Source organism: Trachurus trachurus (genome assembly GCF_905171665.1).
Source record: "Trachurus trachurus genome assembly, chromosome: 12".
NCBI lineage: Eukaryota > Metazoa > Chordata > Actinopteri > Carangiformes > Carangidae > Trachurus > Trachurus trachurus.
The window spans coordinates 8,248,092-8,266,162 of NC_139908.1; the positions used below are offsets into that span (position 1 = coordinate 8,248,092).

At 43.6% G+C, this 18,071-nt stretch overlaps 1 protein-coding gene across 11 annotated transcripts in view; it reads left to right on the forward strand.

Moving 5' to 3' along the window:
* The window catches only part of cdk5rap2 (CDK5 regulatory subunit associated protein 2), a 39,001-nt gene extending 20,930 nt beyond the window's left edge, over positions 1–18,071 (forward strand). For 6 of the 11 annotated variants that reach the window (XM_083982906.1, XM_083982899.1, XM_083982900.1 and 3 more), the window contains 20 exons: positions 212–1,799; positions 2,640–2,741; positions 3,176–3,324; positions 4,103–4,512; positions 5,241–5,473; positions 5,852–5,903; positions 7,789–7,955; positions 9,076–9,468; positions 10,091–10,216; positions 10,329–10,445; positions 10,633–10,822; positions 11,849–11,970; positions 12,703–12,918; positions 13,073–13,159; positions 13,721–13,995; positions 14,692–14,841; positions 14,934–15,072; positions 15,959–16,005; positions 16,122–16,176; positions 17,514–18,071. In XM_083982906.1, coding sequence (XP_083839032.1) covers positions 212–1,799; positions 2,640–2,741; positions 3,176–3,324; positions 4,103–4,512; positions 5,241–5,473; positions 5,852–5,903; positions 7,789–7,955; positions 9,076–9,468; positions 10,091–10,216; positions 10,329–10,445; positions 10,633–10,822; positions 11,849–11,970; positions 12,703–12,918; positions 13,073–13,159; positions 13,721–13,995; positions 14,692–14,841; positions 14,934–15,072; positions 15,959–16,005; positions 16,122–16,176; positions 17,514–17,641 — 4,746 coding nt within the window. In that variant the 3' untranslated portion in view covers positions 17,642–18,071. The remainder of the gene's footprint in view (positions 1–211; positions 1,800–2,639; positions 2,742–3,175; positions 3,325–4,102; positions 4,513–5,240; positions 5,474–5,851; positions 5,904–7,788; positions 7,956–9,075; positions 9,469–10,090; positions 10,217–10,328; positions 10,446–10,632; positions 10,823–11,848; positions 11,971–12,702; positions 12,919–13,072; positions 13,160–13,720; positions 13,996–14,691; positions 14,842–14,933; positions 15,073–15,958; positions 16,006–16,121; positions 16,177–17,513) is intronic. The other 5 variants (XM_083982904.1, XM_083982903.1, XM_083982902.1 and 2 more) reach the window with 5 other exon arrangements.

Genomic DNA, 18,071 nt, shown 5'->3' on the forward strand with positions numbered 1-18,071 from the left:
CATGTATAGTGGAAGTAAAAATAGAAATTATACAAGTACAAGAGGCAATAACAGGGTGGATGACGTTAATAAAGATAAATAAGTAAATGAAATAAAGACATAAACAATCAAATTTAATTTAAAATACCTAAATAAATTAAATAAAACCATAACTCAGTGTTTTTAATATCTGCTGATCTCTGTGTCCTTTTCTTTCTTGTCTCGAATGCAGCCTGGTGTCAGATCTCGCCTTCCTGTCCCTGTGAGGCTGAGAGTCGACTCCAGCAGCAGCAGCAGCAGCAGCAGCAGACTGTCTGTAAGAACCGACGCACTTCAGCACCTTCATCCGGACGATGTCTACGCCTCTGACCAACAATTGCACGAAGAATCTGGCTCCCCAGTACCAGTCGAGCAAAGCACTTCCCCCTCTTCCACAGTCAGATATTCGCACCGTAGCATCAGTCCAGCAGCAGCGGGGTCGGACAGGGACTCTGAAGCCGAACACGTGCCGGTCGACACCCGGGCCGACTCTGCTCTTTTCGCTCAGCTGGAGCTCCTCCACCAGGAGTGCCAGGAGAAAGAGGCGCTGATCAACAAGCTCAGCGAGCAGCTCGCCGGTTGGGAAGAGCTCCACGCTCAGCTCCAGGAAAAGGAACAACGTAACTGCCAGTATGTGGAGGCATTACAGGCTGCAGAATCCACTATTGCCTACCTGACGGCCTGCAGCCTGGACAGCCAGGGAGGCTTCGGATCACACGCCGGTTCGAGTCCTGGCTCTGCTGCTGGTGCGGACGCTGCCCTCCACATCAGGTTGCTGCAGAAGGCCCTGCAGGACAAGGAGCAGCTCAACAACAATCTCATGGAGCTTCTGGACGTGGCAGAGAAAGCACTCATGTCTTCTGACGGCCAAGACGAGAACCCAGAGCTGAGTGACGTCTGCTCGAGGATTAAAGACGCCTTACAGCAGGTGAATGCGTTGTCGAACAGCGAGAGCCCAAGTGGTGTTTTTGGACGCCGTGACAGCGCTGCTATGCAGGAGTTACAACGACACACAGACTCTTTACAGGAGGCACTTTGGGAGCAGAACAGGCTCAATGCAGAGCTGCAGGAAAAATTGAGGGATTCTGGAAAAGCTGCAAATGCATCTGCACAACAAGGCCTCACCGGTGTCAGTGATGGACAGGCTGGTAAATGTTCAACACAGAGAGGAGCAGACGACCACCATGGAGCAACAGGAAGTTCTGATGATACCGGTTCAAATCAGGAGATGACAAAAGCTCTGTTGAACTGCCTTAGTGCAACAGAGTCCGCCATCGCCTCTCTAGCAGAACACTGTACAAATCCTGGCTCTTCGGCCTCTACTAGATCCTCAGAGATCAGCACTAACCTGCAGACGCATTTAGACAAACTTCAGAGAGCCCTGCAAGAAAGGAAAGAACTGGAGGAAGCCACCCAGCCAGCAGCCAAATCCAGCAGCAGTGAGTCCGCAGCTGCTGCTGCTGCTGCTGCTGCTGCTGGAACAAAGGGAAATCAAAACCTCCATCTCCATCAAAATCTCTCCCTCCTCTACAAGGTCTTCAACGACCTCTCTCACAGGATTTCAGAAATGCAGGCGTCCCTGCAAGAAGAGAGGGGCCGGAAAGAGGAGAGCGAGGTCCACAGGGCAGTGCAGGATGGAAAGGGACTTCCACGAAGCGTCCAGGTCCAACTGGAGGCCCTGCACAAGGCGCTGAGGGAGAAGAAGAAGGCCTGTAAAAACCTGGAGGAGAAACTGGCCACTGCTCTGACTGAGACTCCCTCCCCTGAAACAGCACGAAGAGGTAAGATGACTCCCTTCAGTCATTCAAATTTGTAATAATTATGTGACATACTGTATGCATGTAAAGTTAAAGGGATAGTTCAACATTTTGGCAAATTGGTCCATTGCCATAATCCCTATAGTCATAGCAGTAGGTTTGTTACCTTTAATTGTTGGTGTAAACTATTTTTAGAACGGCGGACCAGAGCCGTGAGCTGTTCAGAGCTACACTACGGAGGCTCATGGGATTTCTTGGTTTCCCTCATCAAACTCATCAAATACACAATCCAACAACTCCAAAACGCTCTGGTGGACAAGTTGTGACCTGCACATTCACCACGCTATGAGATAATAAGGGAACGTTACAAGATGGAGTTGTTTTAGAGGCAAATGCAGAGACCGCTTGCTGAAAAACTGACCCTGACGGGAACGTACATCAGCGGTTTTGCATGAATTTACCTCTAAAACAACTCGGTCTTGTAACGTTCCGTTATTACCTCATAGCGTGGTGAATGTGCAGGTCACAACTTGTCCACAAGAGCGTTTTGGAGTTGTTGGATTGTGTATTTGATGAGTTTGATGAGGGAAACCAAGAAATCCCATGAGCCTCCGTAGCGTAGCTCTGAGCAGCTCGCGACTCTGCTCCGCCGTTCTAAAAACATCTTACACCGACAATTAAAGGTAGCGAACCTACTCCCAAAACTATAGGCATTATGGCAATGGGCCAATTTGCCAAAATGTTGAACTATCCCTTTAAGCCCTTTTGTGAATCCAGATTGATCAGGAACACCTTAAAGGAGAAGAGATGTGTTACAGTAAATGCTTTCCTCCTAACCCCACAATGTATTGCCTCCAACGCCAGCTCTGGAGCAGGATGACAAAGGCGTGCAGGTGGATTTGCAGGACCTGGGTTACGAAACCAGTGGCAAGAGTGAGAACGATAGGGAAGAGAGCAGTAGCACAGGTAGACGGCCTCTAGACAGACTGTGCATGTCTGTCTGCTGAGGGGACACTAATCTCAAATGTGGATAGATTCTCTCTTTATGTCTGCATGAGGACTGTAACACACACTTGTCTCTCACCTTGAGGAATGTTTTCTGTTTTGGGTCTCATAACCACACAATCTCTATTCTGGTTTTTAACCTGGTGTTTCTTGGCACTATTCCCAAATTTGAATGGGCTGTCAATATTCTGCATTGACAAATTCTTGCATGTTTCCACTCTGACGTTTGGGAATGACTCTCGAGCACCGATCAACCTTTCACTTCAATTTCTTGTCTCACATACAGAAGTATTTTCTTTTTTTACTTCCACATGGCACTGTCACCTTTTTGTTTCCCACAACTTCTCGTGTTTCTCTGTTCCTCGTCTGACTGTGTTTGTTCCTCACGTTGCCAGATCTAGAGGTCGGTGTGAACCCTAGTTGCAGCGCCTCTAGCCTGCCTTCTCTGCTGAAACACGAACAGGCCACTTTCTCCTCCACTGAAAACCTGGACTCGACCTCCAGCACCCCGTACCCCAGCTCCCCAGCTCTCAGCTCAGCCAAGGTATTCAACCTACTGTTACGGTTAGCTCATACACACAACTATACACATTGGTGCGGTGTCTACGTTCTCATAACCAAAAGCCATTTGTGCACAAAGAAAACAGTCCAGAAACATATTAGGAATTATGGTAACACTTTATAATAGGTACACACTATTAAGCATTAGTTAAGCATTAATAGATACTGAATTCTTCATTTATAACGCATGAATACTCATTAGTATGTAGTTTATACAGTTAGTGCTGATGAGTAAGTAAAACATGTTTATTAACTGTTTATAAACTACATACTAATGAGTATTCATGTGTTATAAATGATGAATTCGGTATTTATTAATGCTTAACTAATGTGTAATGTTTAATAGTATGCACTTATTATAAAGTGATACCAGAATTATTGTGCACAGCTCTCTTGGAGTCTAGTAATAAGTTAAAAGACTCAGAAAGGGACATTGTCTATGATACAGTGAATAAACACAATCCAAGAAAAGAAAAGTATAGAATAAAATAGAAGTAAGAAAAAGCATAATAGATAAGAGATAAATCATGAGTACTAACACAACACAAAGTGTGAAAAGTTGTGAACAAGGACCTAACCCTAAAAGACATATTCATTCACTCACTGCAGCATCCACTGGTGAAAAGGAAAAAGATATGGACGGTTATTGCATTACCGCGTAGGCTTACTGTATCTGAGGAGTAGCTGCTCTAAAAAAAATTGTATAACCCAGAAGAATTATGTTTGAGTTTTATTAACCTCTCTTCCTGCTCTTTTTCCAGGTCAGTCTGAAAAGCCTGCAGGCCTACGACGACTATGGCGTTTCTGAGGACCCGCTGCAGCTTCAGGCCCAAGTCAGAGAGCTGAAAGTCCAGCTGGAAGCCCAGACCAAACTCATCGTCCAAATGCAAAATCTCCTGCGGAGGAACTCCCTCTCCAGTGACCTCGTTGCCAACGCCTCAGAACCATCCATCGCCGTCATCAGGGATCCAGAAGGGAAGCACAGGGAGGACGGAGGCCAGGATCGGAGCTACAGAACCGGGCAGCTACGGGAGAGGAAAGGGGGGGAGAACCAGGCGATGAAGGATAAAACCAGCCGCCTGAACGTGGAACTGGAAAGAGAGAGGACCTTGATCAGAAGCTCGAGTGAACAGCTGCCACAGGCTCGCAGCCGCTCCACATCACCCGCCAGGTCAGCACTTTTCACCGCGCTATCAATATTATTCTCTTTTCACACTAGGGCTGGGATGATATGCTTTTCTCCCGATTCAATTCTTCTACGATTTCTTGGATGCCGATTCGATTTAAATTCCAATTCCACGATATTGCAGATTTTCTCGGTTTTTAGTCTGCATTTTTAACACATTTTTAACACCAGTGAAACAGTTGAAGGATTATGATTGTCTACAGACTATCACATGTAAGTCGGTTTTTAAGATTTATTCAGCAAAAGCCTGGACTGCATAAAAGAGGCAAAATAAAAGAGTATAGAAAAAACAGGCTTCTCGAGCCTTTCTGACAAAATGAGATATAGACTGAGGTAAACTGCTACATTTTAACATTTATCTGCACACAAATACTGTAGGAGCCTATAAATTAACATACTCCATTATAAAGTGAACTTAAACCCTTTTCAAAACCTGGACTCTCTATATGTAAAAAAGGCGAACAAATGCACATTGCACAATATAAAGAAAAAAAATGAAAAAGAAAAAATCAATTTTTGAAAAAAAAAATCAATTTAAAAATTGTCAAAAAAAAAATATTGCGATACTTATGTGAATCAATTCTTTCTCCCACCCCTAGTTCACACCAACTCATTTTTGTAAATCAAATCTTGACTCACGCTGTCACTGTGGGTGTTTGCCCCCCCCCTCTTTCCCCTCCTCTGCGCTCGCCCCCATTCTGTCTTCTCCTCAGACTGGATTCCCTGGTGCAGTCGCAGGCCAGGGAGCTGTCACAACTGAGGCAGCAGATCAAGGAGAGCCGCAGGCTGGGCGGCCTGCAGCGGCGGCAGCTGGAGGAGCTGAACAAGGCCTTCAAGGAGCTGCTGCAGGCCGGCGAGGTCGACTACGTCACGGGGGAGGTGGTCAAAGAGCAGCTGGACAAGAGCCTGAGTCTCCTGGACAGGCTGGAGGGACGGCTGGACAAAGGTAGCTGGTTGCTAATCAGAACCACACTGCACAAACACAGCTAATTATTTCATTTTAGTGGTCTATGATACATGGCATTGTTCGCCAAAGCACATACAAGCCCAGCCAACACACATGGCAGATGAAGAATGATGCTGGGATCTCTAACCACTGACTGTTTGTTTGACTGAGCAAAAAATAAATCATACAGTACTTAAGCTGAATATTTAGTAAAAACTAAGACAGGAAAGGAGTTTTTGGTTCTATGAAAACAAACAGTGTGTTTAATAAAGAGGAAGCGGAGGAAGAGGAACACAAAGGAGCAGTCAGTCAGTCAGTCAGTCGTAAGTGATTTTTACAGACGGATCTTTGACAGCGTCTTTTTCCTCCGTCTGACAGGAGACTCTCATCTGGATAATGAGGACGTGGCGGCTCTGGAACTGTCTCGCAGGTACAGTACGTCTCAAACTCACATACGAAAACTTTTAAAACCAATCTGATTGTTGAGTTTATTCCTTATAAAAAACAAAACAAAACAAATTTCTATAATATTTACATCATCCAGCCCAGTTCTGTCTTTAGCTTCATATTCAGCAACAGATGAGAGTTGTTTTCTTATCTACCAGTGTCTTACTGTAGGTTCATTCAACTTACCTCATGTTTATCCATCTTTTTTGTCATAATGTTTGAGATCTGAGGGTCGTTAGCTGAGCTCTTTTGACGACGTTGCTCTCTGTGACCTTGTTAAAGACCTGCCCCCCCCCACCCCCCATCGACCAATTGCCTTCTAGCCCCCTGGGCGCTGCATGTGATGTTGGTTTTTGAATAGCGTCCCGCTGTTGACCTAATTTTGTCTGTGTGTCAACCAAAACATTAAGGTCACACTGGCCCCTAACTGGGTCACCGCTTTCTCTCAGACGTCAGCTGACGACATACACACGACAACACATGTCCATTTTTATCTGTTCATGTCTTTGACTTGACAGTCGCCATCCTCCAGGAAGAAAATCAGTTTTGTTTTGTATAAAATGAAAATATAAGTTGATTTAAAAAAAAAAAAAAATAAATTAGAAAACTTTTTCTAGATCTATATAATTAGATTAGAAACTTAAAGGGATAGTTCAACATTTTGGCAAATTGGCCCATTGCCATAATCGCTATAGTCATAGCAGTAGGTTCGTTACCTTTAATTGTCGGTGCAAGCTGTTTTTAGAACGGCGGAGCAGAGCCGTGAGCTGCTCAGAGCTACGCTACGGAGGCTAATGGGATTTCTTGGTTTCCCTCATCAAACTCATCAAACACACAATCCAACAACTCCAAAACGCTCTGGTGGACAAGTTGTGACCTGCACATTCACCACGCTATGAGATAATAACACAACGTTACCAGACAGAGTTGTTTTCGAGGTAAATTCATGCAAAACCGCTGATGCGTGTTGCCTTCAGGGACAGTTTTTGGGCAAGCAGTCTCTGCATTTACCTCTAAAACAACTCTGTCTCGTAACGATCTGTCATTATCTCATATCTCGTATTTGTTGGATTATGTATTTGATGAGTTTGATGAGGGAAACCAAGAAATTCCATTAGCCTCCGTAGCGTAGCTCTGAGCAGCTCACGGCTCTGCTCCACCGCTCTAAAAATAGCTTGTACTATTAATGTAATGAACCTACTCCTAAAACTATAGGGATTATAGCAATGGGCCAATTTGCCAAAATGTTGAACTATCCCTTTAAGTTGCTCATAGTGACATGCATTCATCAATGTTATTACTGACTGGGCCAGTGTTGGGGAGCCTCATGAGGCCGGTGCGACAGCTCGTCCCGACAGCCCGGCTAGAATCCAGCAGGAGTTAGATAACCTGCGTGTGGAGCTAGAGGGCGACAGAGAGCTGCTGCAGCACAACGTCAGAGTCCTCGTCCAGCAAAACCTCACCCTGGCTGAGTTCACCAGGGAGCAGCTGGACCTGTGAGTGGGTTTGATCCAGACAAGACAGCATGACGTTTGCTGTGTGAACTCCTCTTCTGTGTTTCCCAGCTGCGTGTTTCCACTGAAAGTTACGAGTCCTCTAGTTGGAAGCTTTTTCTTTTTCTCTTTTTTTTTACTTCTTTGGTCTCTCGGTGATGTATCTCTCTTCTTTTCTTTTTTTTGTTGGGTGCTGTTCCTGTGAATTTGTTTCTCATTGTTTGGCCCTCCGTAACCTAGCGCGACGATGTCACATATAAAATCCAGCTGTTGGGTGCTATTAAAGACAAAACATGACTCATTCCTCCTCCTCTTTTCTTCCTCCTCCTCCTCCTCCTCCTCCTCCTCTTTTCTTCCTCCTCCTCCTCCTCCTAGGTTGGCCAAGGAGCTGCAGGAGAAGAATCGTCTCATCCAGAGCCTGCAGAGTCAGTTCAGAGGAGGCCACAGTCCCAGCAGCCACCACAGCTCCCACTCCGACCTGTACCACTCAGACAGGACGTCCTCGCCCTGCCACAGCTCACAAGGTGGCAGTCGAGCTCACAGTAAGAACGTCCAGATGTAAAACTTAAACACAGTCTTAATAATGGAGTTCATTTGTGAGTAGGTGTGAAAGCCAAGTCCAATTATAGCCTCACGTGTCACAGATCTGAGGTATCGTGTGAACCAGACTGGGATTAACTCTGCTTGCCGCATTAAAAATGCATATTTTCCCCCCTTTTTCTTGCCACCTCGGGATCTCATGGAGATTAGCTGAGTCCTTGTCCACTGCCTGGCCGGTCTAGTCGCAGCCTGTAACAGCACTTATTTTCCACTCAGGTCTTTTCTGTTGCAGTCAGGCGTCCCTCACGACAAAGCACAGCGGCCAAGGGCAGAGCAGGTGTCCGGTTTCAGTTCCACCTCCACTTAAAGCTGCATTATTCAGTGGCACCTATCCGGTTCAATCTTCAAATTGTGTTTCCCTCGGGAAAAGAGACAGTGAAGGTTATTACAGCGGGAAGTGAAGCATGTGGATATGTGAGAGCGCTCACTCTGACCTCTGGCTTCTCCTCACATCCCAGTGGTCATTTTGATCTGCAGCTACTTGGATTAACACGAAGGCTGTGGATTACGACTTTGTGCTTTTACAACTCAAGCTTTAGTTCCTGAGGCATACCCTTAGAGATTTAATAATGAATGATGAGGAGATACAAAAATGCTGACATAAAAAGACTTTTTATTGATCCCATGTGCTTATCAAGGATGAGTGAAATATTTTTAACTGTGTTTATAAACTACATACTTATGAGTATTTATGTGTTATAAATGATGAAATCAGTATTTAATGCTTAATAGTGTGTACTTATTATAAAGTGTTACCAATATATATATATATATATAAAACAAATATACGTATGTACTGTTATGTACAAAATATTATTTAAATAGAGAAAAAAAAACATATATACATGCTGTTTGGTTGGAGATATTGCATAGTGTGGGTGGTCATGGGAAAAATAAGTAAAAGTACGGCTTGTATGAATGAGCAGGGTAAAAATATACAAGAATAAATTATGCAGGGGAAAAAAACCGACCACAAACAATGAATAAATAGGTGTGGTGAATATCTATTTTTATATTTTCATTGTTCATGCATCTACCCATTGTTTCTCTGTACACGTGTAGGCCAGAGACAGCCCTCTGATTGGCCGGGATCGGCTGTCCCTCCTGTGGGCGGAGCTCAGGAGGCAGGTGTGTCGGCTGCCAACAGGCTGCAGGGCCTGCAGAGGGAGAACGGCCGCCTGCAGGAGCAGCTGAGAGGCAGCGAGGAGCTCAACGCCAGCCTGCGCAGCGAACTGGACCTGCACCGCTCCATCATGGCCCAGACCAGCTCCCACCATCAGGGGCAGCAGGACCAGGACCAGGACCAAGACCAGGACCAGGACCAGGACCAGGACCAGGACCAGGACCAGGACCAGGACCAGGAGGGGTCGGGCCCGCAGACAGAAGCACATAAAGGAGACGGAGACTTCACAGCAGTGGATGCTGCCGCAGCTCAGCCTCGCACCATGAATTCAGGTAAATATCATCATATATCTCTTCTACACCTCTTGTTTTTTCTCTTTTTAAAGGGATAGTTCACCCAAAATTCAAATTTCACTCATTATCTACTCACCCTCATGTCAACTAAGAGCTGTGAGAATTTTCAGAGTCCTCCGTTCCTTCTCTGAGTTACGGGGGGGGTCCGCGCAGCAGTATTTGTCCATATAATGGTTGTCAATGGATACCAACTTTCTTCGTCCAAAAAGACACACCAAAAAACATCCAAATACCTCCATACTGCTCGTATGTAATGTCCCTCTTGTATTGAAGCCCCGACATGAGAAATTGTTCCCAAAAAAATTAAATAAGTCTATATTTTAAGCTTGTTTGTAGCGGAAGCTCCCAGTGTCTCGGTTCACTGCTCTTCCCGTGTCAGTGCAAATCTCTCATGATTTGCACTGACCGGCGGAACAATTTCTCATGTCGGGGCTTCAATACAAGAGGGACATTACAGACAAGCAGCATGGAGGACTCTGAAAATTCTCACGGCTCTTAGTTGACATGAGGGTGAGTAGATAATGAGTGAAATTTGAATTTTGGGTGAACTATCCCTTTAAGTCCTCCATTTTTAATGTCGTCCTGCCTGTGTGTCTGTCAGATCTGTTGGCAGAACATCTACAGGAGATCCGAGCTCTGCGCCAGCGCCTGGAGGAGAGCATCCGCACCAACGACCGGCTCAGGGAGCAGCTGGAGAGGAGACTGGCCGAGGTGGAGAAAGACCCAGGTACTGTACACACCTAGAATCAAACACTGTGCTGCTGATCTCTCTGTCTTTGTTATTCACAACCCTTATTAGCTGGCTGACAAGTGTGTGTTTATGTGTTTCCTCGGTTCAGCAGCCACCAACATCTTCATCCATGGCAATGAGGAGCAGGGTCAGCTGGCCAACGAGGTGCGATTTCTCTGGGGACAAAATCAAGCCCTGAAGGAGCAGCTTAACTCAGGAAGCAGAGGTAAAACTAACATTATATTGATGTTGGCTCAATGTGGGACAGATTCACCTTATTCATCCAGAGGACCAGTATTTTTCCAAGACACTTTTCTTAAAAGTTTTTTTCTTAGCTCTATCAAAGACATGGGAGAATATATCATGTCATGTGGCGCTCAGCACTAAAGTACACATGTTTCTATTTGCTCCAGACAAGCAGAAGGAGAACGAGAAGCTGCGGGAGACTCTGGCGAGGCGGACGGCCAAACTGGAGCAGAGCAGGAAAGAGTCGGAAGCTCTGAGGCAGGAAAACAGTCGACTTCTGGAAAGACTGGAGCAGAGCAGCCAGGAAAACTCCAAGCTGCTGGAGACACTGCACTACAGCAAAGAGGAGCTGCACAGGTACACACACACACACACACACCAGTGCATCACTACCATAACAAGCGGTCATCTAAGTGTCTCGCTGCTGCAGCTACTCACTTAATGTCCTTACTGCTCTCCTCCATGTAACCTGAAACTACACAGCGCTGCTAATTACCATTGTAAAGAGTCATGACTATTACCATTATTCCGTACTATTAGTACAACTCAGAAACGTGATCCAGTCCGTCATTTGAAGGCTCATCCATGAGCACATGTGTGTGTGTGCACGCCACCATAATAAAGATGGTGTGTGACCCCTTGCCCCCCGGTCCTACTGACACAGTTGAGCGAGGCCGACACCTGAAACCTGGAGTCTGGTTTACTGTCAGATCACGTCTCCTCTCGCTTTCCTCTCACTCTGTGTGTGTGTGTGTGTGTGTGTGTGGCGTTGTGGACGACATATAGATACAACAAAGTAATTTTAGTTTTTATTGATTTTCACGCAAACTGTGGCCTAGTAGATCAGTTTGTTTGCATCCATATTTCTTGTTCTAAGGAGAGCTATACACTTTGAAAATCCTCTGAGTATACTGTAGAAAGTTGTGAGGAAACACATTTCTAATAATTATACTATAAAATACTGTGATCTGTTTAGTGGGAGATTGGATATTTAAAAACAAATGGTAACACTTTATAATAAGTACACTATTAAGCGTTAGTTAAGCATCAAATACTGAATTCGTAGCTGTAGTTTATAAACACAGTTAAAAATGTTTTACTCATCATTGATAAGCACTAACTGTATTTAAAAACTACATAATGAGTATTCATGCATTATAAATTAAAAATTCAGTATTTATTAATGCTTAACTAATGCTTAATAGTGTGTACTTATTATAAAGTGTTACCAAACAAACAATAAAGAGCCTCACATTTACAGAACATATGAGTAAGATATTTTTTTTATAAACTTCTACTCTTTGTTTATAACATAGATCTGTTTCTGTCCTAACTTGTGATTATTGATGATGTTGTGTTTCCTGTTTGTTGCTGTGTTTCCAGGCTGCAGTGTGAGGTGAAGCTCCAGAGGCAGCAGCTGTCCGACTCTCAGCACCTGCTGCAGTCGCTGCGAGTCGAGCTGCAAGTTCATGAAAAGATCAAGACTGAAGCTCAGACACGCAACGGTACTGCAAGCTTTTTTTGGTTTTCTTAAAAAGTTGCTTGCTCAAAATATATGTAGCTTAAATTGATACATAATTACATCAATCCTACAGTGTCTTAGTTTTAAAAAAAATTCCAAGGATTTGTAACCAAACTATTTCAATGTTTAATTTCAATTAATCTCAGCACTTTTCCTAGAAATATTCATATGAAAAAAATATTCATCTAGAGTAGTTTGACCATTCTGCATTGGATTGGGATCACTAGGTCACGTGACTTGGAAACTATTAAAGAAAAAAAAAAGCTATTTTTTACTAAAAAATACTCATATAAAATAGAATGAGCCCTAAAATAATAGTTCCAGAGCGAATGTCCATTGAATATTCAACCTAAAACTCATTTCAAAGCAGTTACTTCTCTCGATGAACCACAGAAGATTCAGCTTGTAAAAAAATAAAACATGCTGAGATTAATGTGTGATAAAATAACGTCAGCGTCAATTAAATAATAAGTTAACGCGATAAAAACTGACAGCCCTAAAAGACAGTTTAGAAAGTCTTCTAAGTAAAAAACGTAGCATAGTAGTACTGTAGACACATGCACAATGATATTTGATTTTCTACGTGCAGAGACTAGAGAGAATATAGATACTTTAAAAACAGGAAGATAAGAAGACGTTCAGCTGTGTGCTTCTGTTTCCAGTCATTTTTCTTTAACACTAATGACAATAATGAGATTGTTTCCCTTATTTCCAGAATCCGGTGAGACGACCAAGGAGCCCGTTCCCGCCCCTCCTCCCTCGGGCTCGCTGGACCTGAGTGAGCTGCTGTCGGAGATCCGACACCTGCGGCTGCAGCTGGAGCGCAGCATACAGACCAACACGGCTCTGAGGCAGCGGCTGGAGGAGCAGCTGCTGCGAGGACCCAACCGCTCCGAAACCATCAACATCAACTACCTGCTGTCCTCCCCAGGTAAACACAAGGCACAGACCCACATGCCTTTACATATGACACATGTCAACACAGAAATCTGCCAGTGTTTTACATTCATTTCATTTTATTTTTATTCTTTTCCCTTTTTTTCCCCTGTACATATTCATTCATTTCATGTTTACATTCATTTCAGATGAAGGGGGCAGATCACCAGGTCGTGAAGGCTGTGATCTCCGTCACTCATTTCAGTCTCACAACGAATACACCAACGTCCTCCACGGTAACAACACCTTATCAGATTTGGCTTAATGCTGAAACATACAGTACACTGCCTGTCCAAAAAAAAAAAAAGTCACAACTTGGATTTAACTCAACTAATAGGTCAGAGAATTACTGCATGGGTGATTATGTTTCAGCTGGCAACAACTTATTTAACCCTAACTGATGCAGTCTAATTTCTTAAACAACCATGTTGGTCAAGACATCCTGTGGTCGTGGAGAAGATGTTAATCGGCTTCACAAGGGTCAAATTATTGGCATCAAGCAAATTAAACATCAGAGGAGATTACTGAGACTAAAATTGGGTTAAAAACTGTCCAACACATTATTAAAGACTGAAAGGAGAGTAGGGAACCATCATCTTCAAGGAAGAAATCCAGACCTGAACCCCACTGAGAATATTTGAAAAATTTATGCAACTCTGGACGAAAGTAAATGTTGTGACATTGAAGAAGAGTATGAGTATGTGACTTTTCTTTGGGACAGGCAGTGTATTATTAAATACTAACCTGTACAGATCAGTGTTGTTATTGAGCATTTTTCTAAAAACCCGTCTTTTCAGAGGAGAGACGTCGTGCTCACTCGGAGCTGGACGGCCGCGGCTCCGGCGGCTCCTTCAGCAGCAGCTCTGGTGACAGCGCGTCTGGCGCTCCTTCTCGCCTGGTGCCGGGTCACAGGATGTGGGCCAATCGCAGCGGCCGCCACATCCTGGGCCTGATCGAGGACTACAACGCCCTGCGCAAACAGATCTCAGAGGGTCGGAAGCTGTCGCGCAGCATGGACGCACAACTGCAGGACTGTATGCACGCATTCAGGCAGCAGGGCTCTGACAACAAGGTACGGAAGACAATCATGTTGCACAACTTCGTTAAAGGGATACGCCAACATTTTTTTTGGTGTCTTGCCTCACTCCCGAGTCCATGACAAGCAGATAGACACCATCCTTTCGACTGTGCGTGCAGTAACAAGGGAGATAGAGCCTTATCGCCCGTAATTAGCTTAGCTCAAACGCTGGAAGTGCAGGTAGTGTTAGCCTGCCTCCTACCTGAGCCGAAATCAGCAGTCAGAAGCTGATTTCATTTTAGCTCTAAACTCTGTAAATATATCACTTTATCAACATTTCAAACATTTTTAGGTGAGAAAGTAGCCGTTTAGATCAGCAGTGTGTCGTTAATTTGTCTAAATACCAGCTGTTTACAATTTTGTTTGGACGAATTCGGCGCTACTCAAGCTAGCAGTTGTGACCAACGCACTTCCGGTTACTTTCACAAAATAAAACACTCGTTGCCCTTTTACATACAGAAAACCATGATGATAGAATTTGTGCTTTTACTTTGAAACAGGAAGCTAACCTACCCTCGATGTAGCTAGCTTGAACCAAAATAAACCGTCTTTGCTTGAACCCTTGTCCCGTTATTGGCATTTGACCGCTCAAGATGCCTTACCGGAGAATAAAAAAATGTTGGCGTATCCCTTTTAAAGAGTGAAACGCTGTGGAACAGATCAGGGTTCATGACGCTTCGTTGTTCTCAGGTTATCGAGCAGCAGCATCTGAAGAGCTTGTGCAGCAGCGTCAACACCATGCAGCAGGTGCTGGACGAGGCCGGTCGGCTGCTCAAACTGGTGTGGAGAGTCTCTCTGCCTGCTGTCAACACGGCTGGAGACGGCGGTAACAACCAGCAGGTAAATAACACACACTGTTTATTGTGTGCAGCCTCTCCAGTGATTTATCTACAGACTAAACCGCTTTTCTCCTTTTAATTCTCCGTCATCAGGACGAGCTGCTGAAGAACGAGGTGGCCAGACTGAAGAGCAGGCTGACGCAGCAGGAGAAGATGCTGAGTGGAGCCGTGAAACGCCTCCGCACCACCAACCAGCTCAAAGAGGGAATGGAGAGAGTCATCATCGATCAGTGTACGGACTTTTTGTTCCTTTGAAGCAGCTTTATACTGTGTACTACAACAGAATCTACTACTATGAATCTAGTCCAGTTACAGCTCCTTAAATGTGAGGGTTTAAAGCCAAAACCGGCCCACCAGAGGCTCTAATCCGGCCTGCAGGATGAATTTGCCAAGTTTGAATATTACAGAAGAGGCATACTGTTGGAATAACACATTTTTCTCAAGAAATTTCAGGTTGTTGATAATGTTTTGTAAAAGGATAGTTCATGAACTGTAAACATCTTCATAATGTGCTTTTTTGCACTAAAACAAAGGGAAACATGAGATGTTATGCTCAAAGCAGGCGGTTCGACACAGTATCAATCTTTCAAAGCAGAAGTATCGCAACAAGATCACATGATAGTTTCATTGATTAACAACCAGAGAGTGCGGTATTACAAGAGACAGCCACAGTTACACACTCACTCAGGGAAAAACTCAACCCAAATGATCTTGTTATTTGTATTTTGTACATATAATTTTTGTATTTCATTTGCATCAATGTTGCATGTCTTTATTAGCCTACATACAGCATGTTATGATGACACAATCACATTATAACCCAAAAAACTGTCAAAAATTTCGAGATGCATATACAACCTTATGTTTATTGTTCCGTGCAAATGCCATGTTGAAGGTTGACCAGCAGATGCCGCCATGTTTAATTGTCTCAAATGCTTTGAAACACTGAACCGTTTCAACACAATTGCTTCATATTGATTCAGAGATTCAGAAAGCTTCATGAGTTCTGTCATGAAACGGGAATAATTCATTTTCCAATTGTCATTTTCCTTTCTACATATTAATAGATGCTTTAACTGCATTACAACATCTGACTTAATGTTTTTCTCGCTCTGCAGTGTCTCTGACCCACGGCGTGTTGAAGAAAGCGAGGGGGAACTTAGAGGTGAGTTTACCCAAAGAGTCGATCCAGTGTTAAAATGTTGCTGTAAGCTGTTTTTCCTCCAGTGAATCATCATCACTCTTCTTCTCCTTCTCGTCCTCTTTGTGAAATAACGCTAGACAAATTACTGTACCCTGTTTGGGCTGAAAGGCCTGTCTGGAGGACCAGACGAAGGTCAGTGCGGTCGAGGTAGCAGCTGATCTGATGCATGCAGTCAGTGACGCCCTGTTGATTTGGGGTTTTTTTTTTACCTGTTGCTGCATGAAACAAACACCAAACAGTCACTCGTTCATACTTGTGTCTGAAACTGACGCAGTATGAATGAATCGTATTAGGATTTCACCCGCTGGACATTTGAGCGTGTCGTGTTTGAGCGAACGTGTGGAAAACTCATTGCATTTGTGATGCATGGTGAGGTAATTCTACTCGGCTTAGGCATCTGTAAAGGAGGAGTTCAACATTTTAGGAGGAGTGTAGATTGACACCACTCTTATGTTTGTCTGTTCAATATGAAGCTACATCCAGGAGATGGTTAGCTTAGCATAAAAAAAAGAAAACAACTCAAAGTTTGGAAACCTTATTTCATTCAATCATTTCTCCCCTTTAATAAAAACAATTGATGTTCATTCCACAAATGCACGATTCTAACAAGTTGTACCTCGTTGTAAAAGGCGACTAATCAGGCTTTACAACGATATAAAATACCACACCAATTGGTTTTATTAAAGGCGAGAAATTATTCTTATTAAAAAAAAATTCGGAAAGGGATCCTTCACCCAAAATCGATAATTCACCAATTTTCTACTCACCGGAAGGAAGGGTTTGGAGAACTTTTAGCAAGTTATTATCAAAACACTTTGAGTGGATATGAAAATCCGTTCCAAATCCTTCCTTGACATGACGTTGAGTAGAAAATTGGTGAATTATCGATTTTGGGTGAAGTATACTATCCCTTTAATAAAACCATTTGGTGTTGTATTTTATATCGTTGGAAAGCCTGATTAGTCGCCTTTATTACAACTTGTAAGAATAGTGCATTCGTGGAATGAACACCAATTGGTATTAGGGAGAAATGAACGTTTCCACATTTTTTTAGGGAGTTTATATACTATAAAACAGTGAAACCCTCTGTCCCCAAACTCTCCTGTCATAGTGAAGGTAAAACATCTGTCCCAAGAAACGTGTTAGACTGTTTTCCCGATATTTCCAGTCTTAATGCTAAGCTATCCACCTGCTAGCTGTGGCTTCACATTTAGCTGACAGATTTAGCGAGTGGTTTCAACCTGCTCATCCATCTCTTTGTAAAGAAGCTAATTTTCGAAATGTTGAACTTTTCCTTTAAAAAAAAAAACAGTGGTCAACCAGATGCATGTGCCTGAAGGCATCACATCATTTCCTCCTTCCTGCATGTTTGAAGCTAAAAAGCTACAACTTTGTGCCGGAGTTCAGTGTTTTTCTCCCTGAAGTTAAAAGGTTTTATAAAGCGTGTTGTTGTCGTTTTTCTGTTTCAGGAAATCCCAGTCAATGGCCAGTAGGGGGCGGTACCGACCCTCAGCCTGCTTCCAAACGCTCCGCCAGTAGAAACTCTCAATCCTCGGAGGATCGCAACAGTGACGCCTCTTTGCACTGCAGCTTCTGAATCAGCCGGTTCGACGACACCTTCCACACTGCTTCTTACGATGTAGCTACCTAACGTCCATCATGCCTTATCCTGCTGTACGACCGTCACCTTACTCTCCAGATATCGAAGCCTTTTTGTACTTTACTTGCACAAAACCTGCCTATGATTTGATTTATTTTAGGTACTGAAGTTGTTAAGTTTTTCTTTCTTTTTAAAAAGAATATGCATTTGTAAATAGTGTTTCCTGCAATTTAAATATTTTTCCTTTTAATCTTTTTTTATATATATATATGATGATGATATCAGGACATGAAAATGTATTTTATTACCGACTTAAATGTTTTTACAGTTTTGTTTTCACCTGTCGGTTTATGTATAGGATGGTTCAGGGCTCCTGTGTGACCAGAGAATTATGTGCAAATGCAGTAAAGAAAAAGTTAAATGGTGA